At 25.3% G+C, this 18,420-nt stretch overlaps 1 protein-coding gene across 8 annotated transcripts in view; it reads left to right on the forward strand.

The window, feature by feature from the left end:
* The window catches only part of Syt7 (Synaptotagmin 7), a 589,787-nt gene that overhangs the window by 218,769 nt on the left and 352,598 nt on the right, over positions 1-18,420 (forward strand). For 2 of the 8 annotated variants that reach the window (XM_088198056.1, XM_088198057.1), the window contains exon 1: positions 6,563-6,729. The exons of the other annotated variants lie outside the window; for them this stretch is intronic. In XM_088198056.1, the coding sequence (XP_088054182.1) occupies positions 6,698-6,729 (32 nt within the window). In that variant the 5' untranslated portion in view covers positions 6,563-6,697. Of the gene's footprint in view, positions 1-6,562; positions 6,730-18,420 lie in introns of those variants that run through there. 8 annotated transcript variants of the gene reach the window in all.

Consider the following 18,420-nt stretch of genomic DNA (forward strand, 5'->3'; position numbering starts at 1 on the left):
CTAAATGATTGCTACCACGAATTTTCTAGTCAAATTAAGAAAGAATTAACATATTCTCCTAATGATAAAAATAATAATTACAAAGCAATACAAAAATATAAAGAGCCCTTATCAATAATATTTTATAAAATATGTAAAAGTATTATATTTATTTTATAAACTTTATTAGAAATTATTATAAAATTTAATTTTTATTTGAGTCTCGCATTTTCCACTTTAAAAAAAAATACTATTAAAAATAGATAAAAAATATTAATATTTTTTATTATACATATTTATCAATAATATATTTTTTATATAACTAAAGTATTGTACTAAAAATCTAAGAATTAATCTGTCATCCTTTGTGTGCATTTATTATTTCATAAAATTTAATATATAATCCTAATGGTTTTTGTTACACCAGGTACATATGATTTCATTTGAATAAGAGTCCTTTCAGTAACAAAACTTTACCTAGAAAATCTAATTATATAAAACATTTTCAATTTGGGTGACTTGCGAATGCAAATTAAAAGCAAATATCGATAAAACATTCAAAACTTATATTTAACTGGTAAAATCTAGAATAGGCAATTGATTATTGTAATTGAATTTAATTTAATAGATTAAGATTAATACTTGATGTTCAAAAATATATAAATTAATTAGTCTAATTAAATTATCTTATAACTAACGAATATATTTATTATTATCTAAAATAAATAATGTTTTAAAATGAAGTTTTATTATGTAAGAAACAAGCCATTTTAATTAAATAATGTTTCATACTTGAACTGAGGTAAAGTGAGAGATTAGATCTTATTCAATTTCCGGTAGCATCATAACTGGAAGTTACATGACAATTTGACAAGTTGGCATAGGCCAGATGGCTAAAGTTATAGTAAACATACAAAGACTTGAGTTGTATAAAGCGTTAGTTGATAAAAACTTCGTGTTTTTATGTTTAATGTTTTTATCCATATTAATTTTATTTAAAATATAATACTAAAAAAATCATTTATATCTATTAGCATCATTTATATACTGTGCTTAAAAGTTAGACGCGTGTATCAATCTATGTATGTACAAGTAGATAATAAATTGCAGTTTGTAAACATAAAACCTAAACTATCGTTTTTCTCTTTTGCTATGTAGCATCACAGTTATAAATATAAATTCTTATAGTTATACAACTTTATTAGAGTCACTTATATTTTGCAGATGCTATTGAATAAATAAAATACTATCAATCAATAAAATAAATTAGATGTGTATTTAAATTACAGCATCTCGAGCTCTTAACTCGTAGGGAGTCAACCATAATAATTACTTTTATTTTTATAAATTGAATTTTGAAATTAAAATCTATTTCTAAGTTCATCATACTTTTTTTGCAGTATTGAGTATAACTACGTATTTATTTTTGTCGTGGTATACGTTACGTAGTCTCCAAGTAGTCTAAAAGATCTGGTTGAACTCTTGGAATTTTAAATACGTTTCAGTGTAGTTCCAATTAGTATGAGTTCGCCTCGAAGCGAAATAGTAGTTTGTGTCTAGTTCTGACTAGAATTGTATAATTTTATGAGATTTAAAGTACGCTGCTTTGGTATATTTAAATAATTAAAAAAAACTGTAGTTGAAATGATCCTTCAGAAACGTCTTTCACTTACAGATGATTTAATTTTATGCATTTTCATAATCAAGTTGAGGCAATTGAGCGATTGTTGTCTCTACCTATTTAAATTTTTATTACTCTAAAAAATCTTTTGTAAATACCGTTTCCATAAGAAATTATGGAAGCTTTGAATAAATATACCTGAGTTGAGGTAACTACTGTTTTAGGAGAAATCAGAGTTTGTGAATAGTGTTATAAAGAAACTAAACTTTTATTTCGTCTTTCTAAAATTCTGAGTTAGTGCATTTTTTATTTTACATCTAATTATATTATTTTTTTCTTTAGTACTTATATTTTGTTAAAAAAAAAATTTCTTCTTTCACCTTTAAAATTGTTATATTACTTTTATCTAATTCATAAACACCATTTTCTAATGGTTTTAGAACGTTATGGAAAATTGTAAAATTAATTTCATTAAACAAGTTTTCCTTACTATTATTTTTTAAAACACATTTCTAAGGAATTTATTCAAAAAAAATTTTCAAAATATTTTTTTTTTAATAATACAAAAAATACATAAAAACCGTTAAATTGAATAAAAAAAAATTGGTAAATCGGTTTTGGTTTTAGCCGGTGTGGAACCCCTACAGCTGAGTATATTTAAGAAAAATCCTAAAACGCTTTTTAACGCTTCATATTATTTTTTTTATCCAATCCAATTTTTGAATTAACTATTGCTTTTAATTTTCAATGATTATATTATCTTCTTATTTAGTCTTAAAAAAATTAAATAACTAAAAGAGTGGTAAATCGTGTAGAAAAAAGATCAGATAAATCGTTGTTCTTTTAACACTTGTAAGATAATTTAATATTGTTATTTACAGACTTGTCTAAATACAATCACTGTAAGCAAGCGCTAGTAGACCAACAACACTAATTCCATTCGCGTCGTTCCACGTTCCATAATAAAAAAATCCAGGTCTATGTAGTCTATACTGACTTTCAGAAGGCATTCAACAAAGTTTATCATGATTAATGGAAAGCTAGACAACTTTGGTTTTTCGATCGGTCTTGTTGGATTTTTTTAGGTTACTTTTTTCAATTTCTATTCACCGTTAGTATGTAAGTTATAATAATTGTCGCTTCAATGAGTATTTCGATCATTTGGCGTACCACAATGATTCAATCTGGGACCTCTGCTCTTTTTTCTTTTTATTAACGACTTAAATGCAGTAATTATTAATTCGGAATATTTATTATATAATACAATAAGTAATATTTTAAGAGTATGACAGCCTCAAATTTGTGTAGTTATTTATTAATAAATAGGTAGCTGTGAAAAGTATGTTTAAATGCATTTTTAGCTTTAGCAGTATGAATCAAAAAATATTTTAATGTTAAAATTATTGTTTTCTCTTACAATAAATGTTAATATCTCAGATATAAATTTATTTTAAAATATTCTCCTCTTAAAGATAAATGTCTTCCTTTTTTACTTTTTCAAAATGCAAGCATACTTGGGTGTAATATTTGAGCAGAAATAAAAAATTGGTATGCATATCGTTAAAATTTGCAATAAGGCATAGAGGATACTCAGCTTCGTTTTGCGGAGCGCATGTCACTTAAATAATTTATTGGCGATTCACGCTCTGTACAAATCGCTAGTTTATGGCTATATTGTCTGAAATTCAAGTAGAGTGAAGTACAGTACTCCTTGTTGTTATCTATACAATATTTATAACATATGGAATATGGAGAACGGGACGTATCTATATTTGTATCTTAACGTATTTTTTCTAAGAGCGCTAAAATAAAATTTATTGCATTATCGGCATAGGGTTCATTTATTGAAGCACTTTTTAAAATTGCTAAAGGGCGGTGTCAGCAATCCGGTAATGCTTGGCGACTTATAGCAATCTTATTTTTGTTTGTTGGGGTCAGGACTATAAAATGAAATTATGCTAAAAATTTTAATACCGATATTACTGAGAGAAAAACAGTCAATACCAGTATTATTTATTATTATATTATTTAATTAATTGACTAAAAAATAATCCGCGTACCGCTCGCATGATTCACCATGTGTATTGATTAGCAGAACCGAAGCATTATAATACCCCGGCAACTATTGTTACGATATATTCAATATTTTTCTTACACATTATGTTAATTAAAATACTATCATTAATAATAATATTTTCGAAAATTCAGACGTTATGTCATTTTTCTTTTGGAACAATAAATCTATGACAACATCGTCTTTGATCGACCGCTTCTCGGTACCTCCTAATTTTTTATACTAGGAGCCAGAACACCACTCGCCAATTTTTTGTCGGAATCTTGTGAGAAAGAAGTGCTTAAAAAATTGTAAAACTGTTTGTACAAAATGCGGCTTAAAAAAAATACATAATATTATATTTAATAGTTCAAATATTTTTGTGGTTGAATTGTGACTTATTTATATTATTTAATTTTAATTATTACACATTTATTACTAATTTTAAAATATTTCAACCATGTTTATTTTCGAAAGATTTATCTTTCGTATATTTATATATTTCTACTAATGTTAAAAGTAACATTATTGTAACAACAACTATTTTAGTCCTAGATAATTTCGCCTAACATATGCATTTTTTTTTAAAAATCATTGATTTGCATTTTAAAATAAATTATGTTAAACTTATGTGTTTTAAAGATTTGACTTTTTTGTGTACTCCCAATAGTGTGAGGTAATTAAAAAAAATATTGTTAGAATAAAAATAGAATTGTACAAATAGTAGTAGAAATTTTGTGTATGCAATACGGCTTTTGTTTTCACTTCACCAGATATCCCTAGTAAAAAATAAAGGCGCGGTTATTTCTCTGTTACATTACAGAATTACTGGAAACTCCTAAATACCGTTATATTTATCTGAGATAAGGCAATTTTTTTTATTTTTTATGTACATACAAAAATACAAATATGATTAATTAAATTTTAAAAATTTGCGTTGAATTATTTTGCATAAGTAGGGTAGGCCGATATTTCGGCCTTCTTGGAATGAAAATAATAATGTTATTTTTATTTGATATCATACACGGATTAAACTACTAAGGTTAATTCTCTACAATAAGCATTAATTTATTCTATGCTTTTGCTTACAAGCAATGTAGGTTTAAGCGTTATATAAATCGTTTTTAACAAATACTAATTTAAAAATAAATTAAAAATATTTTTGGTAGTACCGATATTTAATTTTGTAATACCGGTAGTACAGAAAAATAGTTAGGACGTTAAAAACGCTCATTTTTAACGTGTCATCCAGCTTCTCAATGAGCTTGTCAAACACAATGATGTTTTCGCAGATGGCTATGAGGAGCTGGAAGATATGTGAAATGGTGCTCATTAATTTAATGTGTGCATTATAATATTTTTATGTTTTTATCATGAAATCATATTGCTAAAAATACTTTATTTAATCATACATTAAATGAAAGTTACGCTTCAGTTATACAACATTTTAGTGTTATTTACGTTAGACCGCGAGGACCGTATTTAAAAGCGATTTAGGAGCACCGTGAAATTTTGGATATTAAATAAATGACAAAATTATACCTTAAATGACACTGAAACTAATGCCGATGATATGCATTAATTAACATTCGTGATCAAGATCCAAAATATTATTAATTCCGTTGCGTAATTTGTGATAACATAGTCGCGATCACGTCCCTAATTCTTAATCGTTGCAGCCTGAACGTCTGCATTAAGACGATCTTTGAATTTCGTTCAAACTGACACACGAGTTTTCTTCTGCTCGTTAGTCAAAAGTCTGGAAACAAATTGCGCACACACTCTTTTCATCTGCAAATTATCGGTTAAAATGCTTTGTATGGACCCGTACGAGATGTTCAGTTCTTCAGTAAGTTCTCGAGTAGTCAATCGTCTGTTTGAAGAACCATTTTGTGTTTTTGAGGTGGAAGGATCCAACCGTTGCTTGTCTTCAACCGATTAATTTCCGCTATTAAATCGCTCACACATTATCGCCATACACTGATTTTAACAATAATTGAGCTTCTTTGACATTTTTGCAACTTAAAACAAAACCTTATAATAACGCGTTGTTTGAAATCCATGATGCGCGACAGACACGGTAAACACGACTTCACTCTTTCGGCTCTAAAATCCGGCTGACAAGTTACAGCTTGTTCAAACTTGACACTGACTATCTCAATGGATCTGGCTATCGGATTTATACAGCAAATCTATGTAGCGTTCGCATTTGCTGCTATAAAAATTCATTCATTGTATTTTTTATATCATTTGTTTTATTTCTCGTTTCTTTTTAAATTTCAAAATGGTTTTATGTATTTTTTTTCTTGAATTTTACTATACTTATGGATATTTTTATTTTATTGTATAACTTTACGAATTGTAAACAATGGAAATGGGAAATTAACCAGTATTGTGCATTTAATGTTCGATATGCTATTGTTCTTTTTGTATATTTTTGAGCTAAATTCTATAAAAAAAAGTTACCGTAATAGTTAACTTCTTTATACTGCAGAGAAAATAAATACAAAAAAATACTAAAAAGGTCTCCTTAAAGAAAGGTTTAAAAGTTTACAATTCCAAACGGAACACGCAAACTAACTCAAACGCAGGTCGTAAAACGCCGCCCCATTCAACTTATACGAGCTATCAATAAAACGTTGGCCACCCCTGCCGACAAAGAACAAAGCCGAGTCATCGGAGTCGAAAAGACAATCGATATCTGTTTTCGTCTGCCTTGCATCGGGGTCCGGTTATTTTTGAAAACTCCAAAGACATACACCTATACGTGTAGTAAACCCCCACCTGGGTTGGTGGATAGGGTAGTTTCCTGCTCTACAACAGCCACTCTCTACACAGTGTAGGTTAGGTAATGACCCGGTGACGTAACAGCCAAGAGTTTACCGCAGTGTCTCGCCGAGTCCCGGGACTCCAGCACGCTTTCGTTGCGGACCTCCGCGCGTTTTCGCGCCATTTTCAGTTTCGCGGTTAACTTTGACCCGGAGGCGCGTGATGTCGATTTGACTGTTTTTTATTATCATTACCACTGTTAAAAAGTTTGTAACATGTTCGACATACTGCGGAGAACGACGGAGAGGTGCGATTGTTTATAAATAATATGCGTAATAAACAAACGTGACACGTGACTCCAAGTGTCTCACATATGATGTTATGAGTTAATGTTTATAACACAAAAACAAGTTTATAAACAAACTTTTATACTACATACGAAATCAAAAGTTTTGTTCGTTGATTTTTGAACACACGATTGACTTTTTGATTTCTTTTCGAAATTGATTATGTTTTTTTTTTATTATTAAATATGAGGATTTAATTAAATAAGCAGTTAAATGTAAAGTGTTATTATCAGTTATATTACTTATGAGTTAAGGTATAAATTGTTGCTTCATACGATTCATTATTAAAGAAAAAATCATATGATTGAACAATGATTTGTTACAAAGTAAATAAGCTTATACTGAAAGTTTAACAAGTTTCAAAACATACCGGAAGTTTCTAGAATTTCGAGCTAAATATAATTCTTTTACATATTTTATTAATTAATAAAATTTATAAATAATTAAAGCATGACTCATAATATATAACGACAATATTTATGTTTATAATAAAAATCAAAATCAGAGAAATATTTATATGACTATTGCATTTTTTTAGTTTAACTTTGAATCGATGTTTTTAATTAAATGAATAATGTATTAAAATCAGTATTTTATTAATAAAATAATAATAAATAAGATGACATATAAATAAAAAATAAATTTAAAGTTATTATTTTGATTTTTTCAAGTATAAAATTAAGTTAAAAATCAGACTTATATTACCACTTTATACAATAATATAGTTGATATTTAAAGTTCAATAAAAATATTTAAATATATCTTAATATTAATAATAAATATTGTACAAATAAGGTTTATAAATTTATTATTTTAATGAAATCGGAACTTAAAAAAATAAGTTGGGGTTATAGTTGTACTATTTTACAAAAATCATAATAACTAACCAGAGGATTTTTACACTACATATACTGATGAGTAGCGCATAACTCTTGATTATATCAATTATACTGCTTAATCCGTGTTAGTTAATGATTTCGATTTATAATAATTATGAGCGAATTAGAAAAATATATAAAAGCCTATACCGAAGATTTGTCTGAAAAGAGAAATCTTATAAAATTAGTCTATTCAATCAACAACAGTAAAATTTAGAGAAGTCTATACAGAGTATTTTTCTAGAAATATTATTTTTTTAAATTCGAATGCTTAATCTATTACACAAAATAAAATTATTCTATAAGTATTTTTTTTTTAAAAGCCTAGAAAGCATAATCCAAGTGTCTATGTTTATTTTAAGTCCATAGAAATTCACGTTTTAAAGAATAAATGATCAGTAACATCTAAAAGAAGCGTTTAATGAATATTGTTATTGTATTCAACGGCTAATTATTTGTATAAATATATTTCATCTAATCTGTTTTACTAAAAAAAATATTTTTCATGTTTGGAAATTTATTTTAATGCAAACTATCACTAAAATAAAATTTGTCATTAAAAAAATTGCTTCTTAAAAATAATATAGGTTTTTATAATTTTTAAAAGTGCCATCAATTAATAAGGCATTTATTTTTGGGTATACAAGCAAAATTATTAAACTTAATCATAAACAGACAAACCCCTACTTCTTTAGTATAAATAGCAAAACTATTTAATTTTTTTATAACATATATACAAATAAATCAAAGGAACATACGTGATTTTTGCCTTAAAACTATTTTACATGCGATTTTACGGTGCCGTTTTATTAACGCATATGAGTGTTCTATTAAAATATCAGTATAATAACAACATTTCATTACTAAGTTATAAATAAAACTACAGAAATAATAAAGCTAAATTATAATAAATAATAAATATTTTAACATTATAGTGGCGCAATCAAAAGTAGCGTAAGCATATAATAAATCACAAAATATTTTTTTTTTATTTTAAACAAATTATATTTGTATATCTAGCATATTTTAAAATTTGCAAAATAATACATATTTGCAAATATTTCGTTTGGTTAGGTGTCTTTAGTTTCTAGAAATAATAATGATTTGGTTAGATTGCTTAATTTTTTAAGAAAATTATAGTCTCGTACTATCAATGAAATATTAAAATACTGACCATAAGACAATTTTAATAGTTCATAAGAAAGTAAAAAAAGCATTTATAAAATTTAATTGCTATTAGTGAATACATATTTATGTATTTTATTTATATTTTACATAGATCATACCTTTGGTATGATTTATGTAATAATATTAACATTGAATCTCTCAATTATATTGCAGTAACTGTTTTTAAGAAAAACAGTAGTTAAATTTTTAATATTACAATCATTGTTATATATAGTCCACTTATATGTTTCTTTGTTAAAATTACATTGAGTTACGCCTAAGGGACTTACAAAGAATAAGATAAGACTGTCAATAGCTAAATGGACTTTTAAAGTTGTAACTCAGATGGTAAATATTTTTAGCCTTTAACATTTTGGCTGCTTAGCAATAACTAATTACAAAGTTAAAAAATTAAATACAGTGAAGTTTTACTTTCATTGATTTAAATTTTTAAAAATTATCGAAAATAAAACACCATCATTTTTGATTAACCTTTTTGATTAAAAGGTTTTTAAATATGTTTTTTAATTGTTTTTTATAGAAATTGACCGTGCAGAAAACATAAATGTAATATAAATCAAAGTATTATATATATTATTTTTTTTTATTTATCTCGGTAAAGAATAGCTAGTTTAGTTTTTAGGAATCTGAAAGATTTTAGAGCTATTTTACAAACAAACAATAAAATACAATTCATATGATAAAAGAACACAAAATTGTTTGTAGCTACAAGTACATTTAAAATTGTATCTGAAACTTGTTTTTACATTTAATAACTCAAAACTATGTAAAAATTAAAATATTTTTTAGCATCATAAAATAAATAGACGTAAATTAAAAAAATAGTATATTATTTTTATTTATAATTATGATTGACGTTTAGTAGTAATAATTTAAATTGTTTTTAATTTTAACCCTTTAAAAACCAGCGAATTTTTAGTAAGTAATGTGTTATTTCTCTTTTCGCGCTAGTATCTCTTTTAAAATTAAATATAAAATATCTGATTTACTGATAAATAAAGCTAATACAATCCTAAATAATTTGTAAATATTACGTTACCTAGTTTAATTAACAAGTCACTCACCGGTGAGTTTAAGTAGTTAAAAAGTTAATAAGGACCAATGTATGTAATAATTATTCAATAAAATTCTAGGCAGTTTATATATTTATTTGACCATTTTTTTGTGAAAATTGTCTGTTCATATAATTTATATTTTTTACTTTTATCTTATATTTTTATCACTTTTCGGTTTTTATTGTTTAATTTAATTAGGTGAGTTATAAACAATCTAAAAGATTTGCAAAGGTATTTTTTTTAACTTTATTATTCAGCAATAAAATACAAATTAAATATCAAAATAAAGTTTGATTATTTTACTAGTTGCTATGTCTTTTGAAATTGCACAAAGCGATTAAAATACTTCAGATAATTTTTTTTATTGAACTACTTTTATGTTGATATTAAGTTAGGTTATGATTCATATCTTGTTTAAGTATGATTAGGTTTGGATAGTTTAGTTTTGAATAGCCTGAAGGATTTACTTTAGTATATTTTAAACTAACACTAAATTCGAATTAAGCTGTGACTATAGCTATACGGGCTTTTAGAATTGTGATAAAAATAATTTTTCACTTTTATTAACTTTAAAATTCAATACACAATTAAAAATTATATCTTACATAAAAAATCATACTGTTGAAATTATATATTTAATAAAATAACATAATTTTTGAATTAGGAATTGTTGTAAATATTTGTATTAAAATTATGTAAACTAAACGTAAATATAGTATCTATAAATATAGTTGGCTTGAAGTGGATCATATTATATTTAAATTATTTCATGATTATTATGTACGTATTACTTTCATGGTTTTTAAGTAATCAAAATTTTTGCACATATTTTTTATGAAAACAGTTTATATAAAAAAATATATTTACTTATCTTATACAGTCTGCATTATTTGTTTGATTATGTTATTTTAGTAAAATAAAGGTTAACGTAGGTTAGGTTAGAGTAGTTTCTATTGATTTTAGCAAATTTAAAATTAACTCTTTTATTTCATACGACGCTTTATATATTATAGTTATATTTATTAAAGTTACCTTTAAAGGTTACCTATCGACAAAACTTTCAAAGCTATCTCGTTCCGTCGCTCATTAGTAATCAACGAATCGGACTCGATAAGTACGATTCTATGGAATTAGCGAGCTTTAGGAAACTTTAACGTGTGCGTCTGTGTGTGTAACGGTAAAATTCGTGACGCGAATTTTAGCCAAGGCTCGTTACATGTAACAATACTAATAAAATAAATAATATTTATACATGTACGTATGCCTCACGAATGTGACATTCAACTTTTCGTATAACGAGCTATGAAAGGAAAATTACTGAAATGTGTTACCGCCGCGACGTTGACGTTGATGATATCGCGACATGATTGATAAAGTTCTAATTGTTTTTCGACTTGCCGCCGGCTGAGTTGCTATGAATGAGTGCTCTAATATCTCACTAATTATAATATATGATATATTTAATCAAATTGGTAAATAATGCATTTAAAAGCTTTATGCGAAAGCTCTGCTTCTGACCGTTAGATTGCTGGATTAAACTCACTTAGGGGTAATGAGTCGTATGTATCTTATATCAACATATATATATCATGAAAATGTACAGAAAGCTTTCGAATGCCAACAAACAAACTATTTACTTAAAAGCTCTAGAATGGTTGTGAAATACTGCGAAGAGCTTTGAATGTTTTTATGTATGTATGGATAATATTGTGAGACACATGGAATTAATTTATATAAAAAAAACTGTACTTTTTATAAATTAAGTTTTTAATAGTTAGTTGTGCTTTGGCTGTTAATACCTGAGTATTATAGTATTTGTTATATCTGTGTTAATGCACATCTTGGCTTTATCTTCAAATATTAAAAAAAAATTGGGCTACAAAATTTATGATTACAGAATGTTTAATAAGTAAATAAATTATGAAAAATTGCGTCATGTGAATTTCCTAAAAAAAAATTAGCAATTATTGCCATTAAAAATATTTGTAAAGTGATATGTGATTTATTCGATATCCGTAAACTTCAAACTAGCAAGATTTTTTGTGATCAGCTGGAGCTGGAGCTGGTGATAAGCTTGCTTTAATAATTTCACAACATGACGAAATTGATTTGAAGCTGCTAGAGAGTTTTATCTTAAAAACTTTATTCATTTATATATAGCATTTATAAATGGAGACGATGTAAAGAAGCCCTCAATATTTTATTCTAATAAAATTAAATAAAAGGATTAAGTAGTAAAAAAGGGCATGTTCTTAAAAATTTAAAAATTATTCATACAGTCAAAATATCAAAATGCAGACGATGTAAATAAAAGGGCTATCGAAATATTTTGTATTAAAGTCTCTAATATTTTATTTTAATGAAATTAAATTGAATAATTATGAAGTTATATTTTTGAAAATACGTTATTTTTTTAGTTAATCAAATAAAAATAAACATGTAAAAGTGATTTTTTTGATTAGATATAAAAACGAAAATTATTTTGGGACTATCTTATATATATATATATATATATATATATATATATATATATATATATATATATATATATATATATATATATATATATATATATATATATATATATATATATATATATATATATATATATATATATATATATATATATATATATATATATATAATGATGTGAGACATGTGGAATTAATTTATAAACACAGCTGTTTATATATATATACAATATTTAAAGTGTTGCATTTATTTTTTTCAAGTATTAAAAAGCCATAAATTAAAAATAATATTGCCTACAAAAATCGATTGAGCTTAAATTGTGATTTTTATCATAGCTTTAACGATTTAGAAGCACTGAAATATATGTCGTTTTCTTTGGCATTGTGTATATTTTTTTTATTAAAATAATTTAATTTCTCTCTTTGATCTTTTGTGACAAAAATATTCCATTTCTGGAAAGCTCATGCATTATACAAAGCTTTCCAAGATAAAACTAGTTTTCTTGTTACATTGTGTGATATCCAAAATGGTGAATTATTTAAAAAAAGGATGTTTATATTACATTTTCTTTTTGAATTGTAAAAATAATATGTCAAAGGATTTTATTTAAATACTTTATTAATAGTGAACTAATTATAAATGGATCATATTTATATTAAATCCAATTACTTTAAGTTGAAATATTACTTTTTCACGTCCCTAGACAATCCCAAAATAATTCATTGGCTATACCCCCTAAATTCAATTAATACCAACTACCCTCCTAATTGAATCAACCCTACGGTTATTGCGCCGTAACACTTACCCCGAAGCGTAAAATTTTCTCATCCCTTCTGCGATGCTCTATATATATTTTTTATTTATACCCTAATGCTCCCTACGCAACATTATGTAAAAATTCCAATTTAATTCCCACATGTGAAAAAATCATTCTTCTTCAAATCACTTACAATTCGCAAAATATATTTCATATTCTGCCATCACACGCCGAAAGCACACGCGTTTATATCTTATATACAGGATGTTCATAAAAGCATTGAACATCTAAAATATTTCAAGCAAGAAGCGAGTGCTGATTTATTTGTATGGAACACTCAAGTTCCATTTGAGCTAGGCTTAGTGAATTTAAATTTTGATATCATGTGCTTCAATCAATTTTTAACTTTTTAAACACACTGTATTACCCAACCCATTCTAGAAAGCACAACGTTGTGCAGAAGGCGCCCTCATTTCTTGCAAAAATATTGACGTTACTATTTTACGGTAATTTGCCAGCCATAGTGTGTTTTTCTTCAGTGAAAGTAAATTTTATACCATACACGAAAAAACACACAAATTGACTCTTATTATTATGCGTATACTCATTTATTAACCACTTAACAGCGCATGTAATAAATAACGATACTCCTGCCGGTCAAGTATTAGTTTATGTAAATTTTAATAACTTTACGCTTACGTATTTCGGATTAAATTAAATTTATAAAATAATTTAAATATAAATTTAAAAGTATATTGTCATATTTATTGTGATCGCTTTATTATTAATTTAATAAATATTATTAAAAATTTTAATAATGACTAAGCGGCAGACGCTTCGTTTTAATCTGTGGTTAATTAAAAAGTTAATTTACAACAAAGTTACGCTTTTTATATAAAATAATTTAATTACTCTTTTATATGCGACTTTTTTTTACATAATTGATTTTTGCACACTAATGATTAAAGATAAAGTAAAAGAAAAACTTGATGAGCTTCATTTAAGTTACTTAATTTTAAGGTTGAATAAAAAGTTTTACGCCGTCGTTAAAGCTTTAGTATCCACATTTCTACTATCAAGGCTAATTTAAAATGTTACTTAGCAGTTTAAATATATTTTTATAGACATAGTGCAATTTAAAATAAAATAAAATAAGATTTACTGTTTTAAACATTGTGAATTTTAAGAAGGAATACGTAATGGAAACTAAAAAACTTTCTACATATAAACCCAGTGCTTAAGACATAAATCAAGATTACAAAAAATAAACATTTAAAATATATATTTCTGGCTATATTCCAAAGATGAATAATTTGGCTGAGTGTAGTTATTTGTTGTAACCATTATTTTTAACTAACAAAACTATGCAAATAATATATAAATATTTTAAATAGTACTAAGAAAAAAATATTCGCTAAGAAATAATAGAGTTATTTATTGTATTATTATTTAAGCTTTATATTCAATATCCCAAGGATTCGGGGTTAAATCAAGATTAGAGAAATTAACCATTTAAAATGGATATTTATGGCTATATGCCCAAGGCTTATTAATTTAGATAATTGTACTTATTAGAGGATATTTGTATTTACTCAAAAAGTAGAGGTTAAAGGTTATTTTTTTAATTTTGCAATACTAATTGTACCCACATTATGCTCTTAAAGTAATTAAAAAGTAATTGACTGATAATAAACACGAACCTTTGACTCAATTATATATTTTCTGTGTCTTAAGTATTTAAGGTACTTTGCCAATTAAGTAAAGTTAAATTTGGTTCTCACCATATACTTAATAAACAATATTATTATATGGAATATTTTTAAAGTAAATGATTTAATAAACAATAAATTTTTATTTTTTTATGTTTATAGACATATAATGCTTTTTTATATTAAACTAATTGCAATATCTAATTTTTTTTATACTTTAAACAAGCCTATTTCTGATTTACAGTAAAATTATATTGAAACTGTATATTAATAACCTAGTTTTAATAAAATATACAGAATGATTAATAAAATAAAGGAGCAGATTAGTGTACCCTTCATTTTTATAAGTACATTTTTTTATATAAATTATTTGTAAAATATTTGACTGATAGCCCAGACGTCGAAATAGAATTTTTATTTATATAAATGCTCTTTTATTAAAACCAGCTGCAATTTGATAATAATTGATTACAAATTATATTAGACGTTATAATTTATATTAACCACTGTATTATATAGTCTAGAAGTTAATACTTACATGTGGGTATTCATATTATCTAGTTGGTACTGATTTACCCCGTTGTAACGCATTGGGTTTACGTCTATCAGATCACAGCGAAAGAAAAAAATAATAATGTTAATATGAAATAATAAATTTTAAATCAAAATTTTAAAAAATTCTGTGCAATGATGAATATTTTCACGTAGTTTCAAAGTCTTATCGAAGATCGAATTAAACTCTTGGAATTTATGTGTCTTTCTCTGAGTCTTAATGGCGTTATAGTTGATTTAACGTAGCTCTAATTGCTTTAAATTAGACTTAAAACTATGATTTTAAAATTTTATTGTGATATATTTTTTTAATTGACTTGAGAGTAATTTATCTAATTTTTAATTCATACTTTTATTTTATTTTATTAAAAAATATCTGTTTTTTTTTAGATATTTATCTAATGATTTTTTATATAACAGTTACTGTTGTCCCTATAATATAGATTGTATGTCGCTTTGGTGAATTTAATTCAATTTTTATATTTATAAATAAATACACTTATTTTATATTTATTTAATAGTTTTCTTTGCAAAAAATTATAATTTAGAATCTTTTTTGTCTCTAGACTGTGTCTCTTATTTCCATAAGGATTGTATTTTTCTGTATTTTATAAGGCATAAAAAGCTTTGTACGAGGTTGCAAATATTAAAATTAATATTTTTTATATGATATGCATTAACTGTAAAAAATATATATATTATAATATGCTAATACCTACATATAATTATTTTATTATTTTAAATATATTTTTATTGAAAAATATCCAGAAATATGTTAGAATTAACTAAATAATATTTAACATACTATATGATGTTATAAAATGTCGATATTGTTATATCTTATAAAAACAGCCTGTTTTTATAAGATACAACAATATTGAAGCAGTATTTAAATTTTTAAAATAAATAGTAATGTGTTTAATTTAAAATTAATTATATTTTTCACCGGCAAAAAATATGTATTGAATTAAAAAATCACAGTTAGTATCATTTAAAGAAAACATTTTATCATAAATATATGTGGGATTAAACAGTTATTGAGGATACGATAATATATCAACATAAAAGAGTTAGTAAATATCTCAGCTTAGTTTGTTAGTTAGTTTAAGGCGCTATATTGTAATAAAATGGCCACTAATAAATAAATTATTTGCTTAAAAAATTTAAAAAAAAAGGCATAAAATATTATCACTAAAATATTAATTTTTAAAGGTATAAAAAAATGTTTTTAAAATTAATAATTATACATTAAAAGTCTTAAAATTAAAATTATTTTTTATAAACTTACAAAAAAATATACAAAATTATTTAAATTTTTGCGGTTTTTGCTGAAAAGATTTTTTAATTTTCCTGTATTTCCAATAAAAGGTTGTTTTTTTTTACCGGTAAATATTTATTAAATTAAATTTTGTGGCATTTTCACAAAGGTATCTAAACATTTTAATTAGATTATTTATAGAAAAAATATTATTCGTTTATTATCCGAATAAAGTTATTTTACGAGTAAAGTCTATTGTAATAAAAATTAATATCTGTTCCATCGTGTTTTTAATGACGTTGTTTGTGACATGTTTTTGCTTCTCTCGTGCTTATGGTTACTCTCATAATGTTAGTTGTAAAACAAAGTTTATCTATACTTACCACCTGTGATACTATTTTGTTTGTTGCGATAGTAGCATGTTCAAAATATATTTTTCATTCAATTTCTCTATTCTTCGAACGTGGTAAACGCCATAAAGGCTATTGTTGTGTGTTCCGCGAATATAAAAAAAAGCACGACACCAAAAAGTTAAGAGGGAATGTGTGTTTTTGTGTGTGGCAAAAAAGTTAGTTTTCCTTCGGCCGGCCGAGGAGCAATGGATATCAGTGACGGCAAATATTTTCGCGTAGTGTGAGTAATTACTGTCGGGCTTCGTGTTCGTGTCGAAGTTTAGCTTTTCTTGTCGATAATGTATCGAAGCGTGATGACATGTCGCTAAAGGTATATCGATGTTCAAAATCGAAAAGTACAGCCCTATAGCACGCTTCATTAACGCCGTTGAATGGAATGAACACTCGTGTGTATAAATATTGAAAATGGTGTCAAAGTGTTTGCCAAACATTCTTCAAAAGGATTTTTCGGATTTTCTTTAGCCGTTCTTTCATGTCCAACTTGTATATGTTACATAAATAAATGATACATGCGCTGACTCATATATTTAAAATACATATATGCACAAGATAAAATCGGTTATTGTGTATTGATTCATGACCTACTAGAAAATGACTAAAGAGCTTTTTCTGCCAGTTAAATTGTGCAAACAAATATATTCTTCTCTTTTGAATAAATCAACAATGAATAAGTAATTGGTATATTGCTTTCAATCGAACAATTTTTGCGTAAGTGAAAAGACAAATTTATATTCAATATGTAGCGGTATTTTAATAAATAATTATTAAGGATAAATGCGACTCTTTCAAACTAAAATAATATAATTTATATATTACATAAATTTTATTTTAACTTATAGATCTGATAAAATTGAACTTTTTGAAATTATTATTATTTAAAATCTATTTGGGTATTTTAATAAACAAATTAACCCTATACTAGCCGATGGTACAATATGTAAGTCATGGACTGGACAATCGTTCACGGCCGATGGCACAGTATGTTTGCAATGTTTCCGCAATCAGTTACTGTCCAGTGATTATTTATTTTTTATTAAAATATTTTGAATCTTCTAAGCATTTTTTTCCCCACATTTTATAATTATTTACGTATGTTTTTAGAAACAGTAATAATAAATGTTTGATCTAATTTTGAAATATCTTTTAATCTAACTGTAATAAAATTTAATAAAATACAGTTCAAATTAAATTTATCTATAATTATTTAATTTTAAAATCATAATTTATTATTAATTTTGCTGAACAAATATCTTTGATTTTATTATAAATAATAAATATGCCAAACGGGTTTTAAAAGTTCGGGAAACTATATACAAGAAAATAAAAGGGTAGTATTTTTTTAATTTAATTTTTTATTTTCTTTCACTCT

Source organism: Plectrocnemia conspersa, unplaced genomic scaffold (assembly GCF_051122295.1).
Source record: "Plectrocnemia conspersa isolate PC_06_02 unplaced genomic scaffold, ASM5112229v1 ptg000011l, whole genome shotgun sequence".
NCBI classification, from domain to species: Eukaryota; Metazoa; Arthropoda; class Insecta; order Trichoptera; family Polycentropodidae; genus Plectrocnemia; species Plectrocnemia conspersa.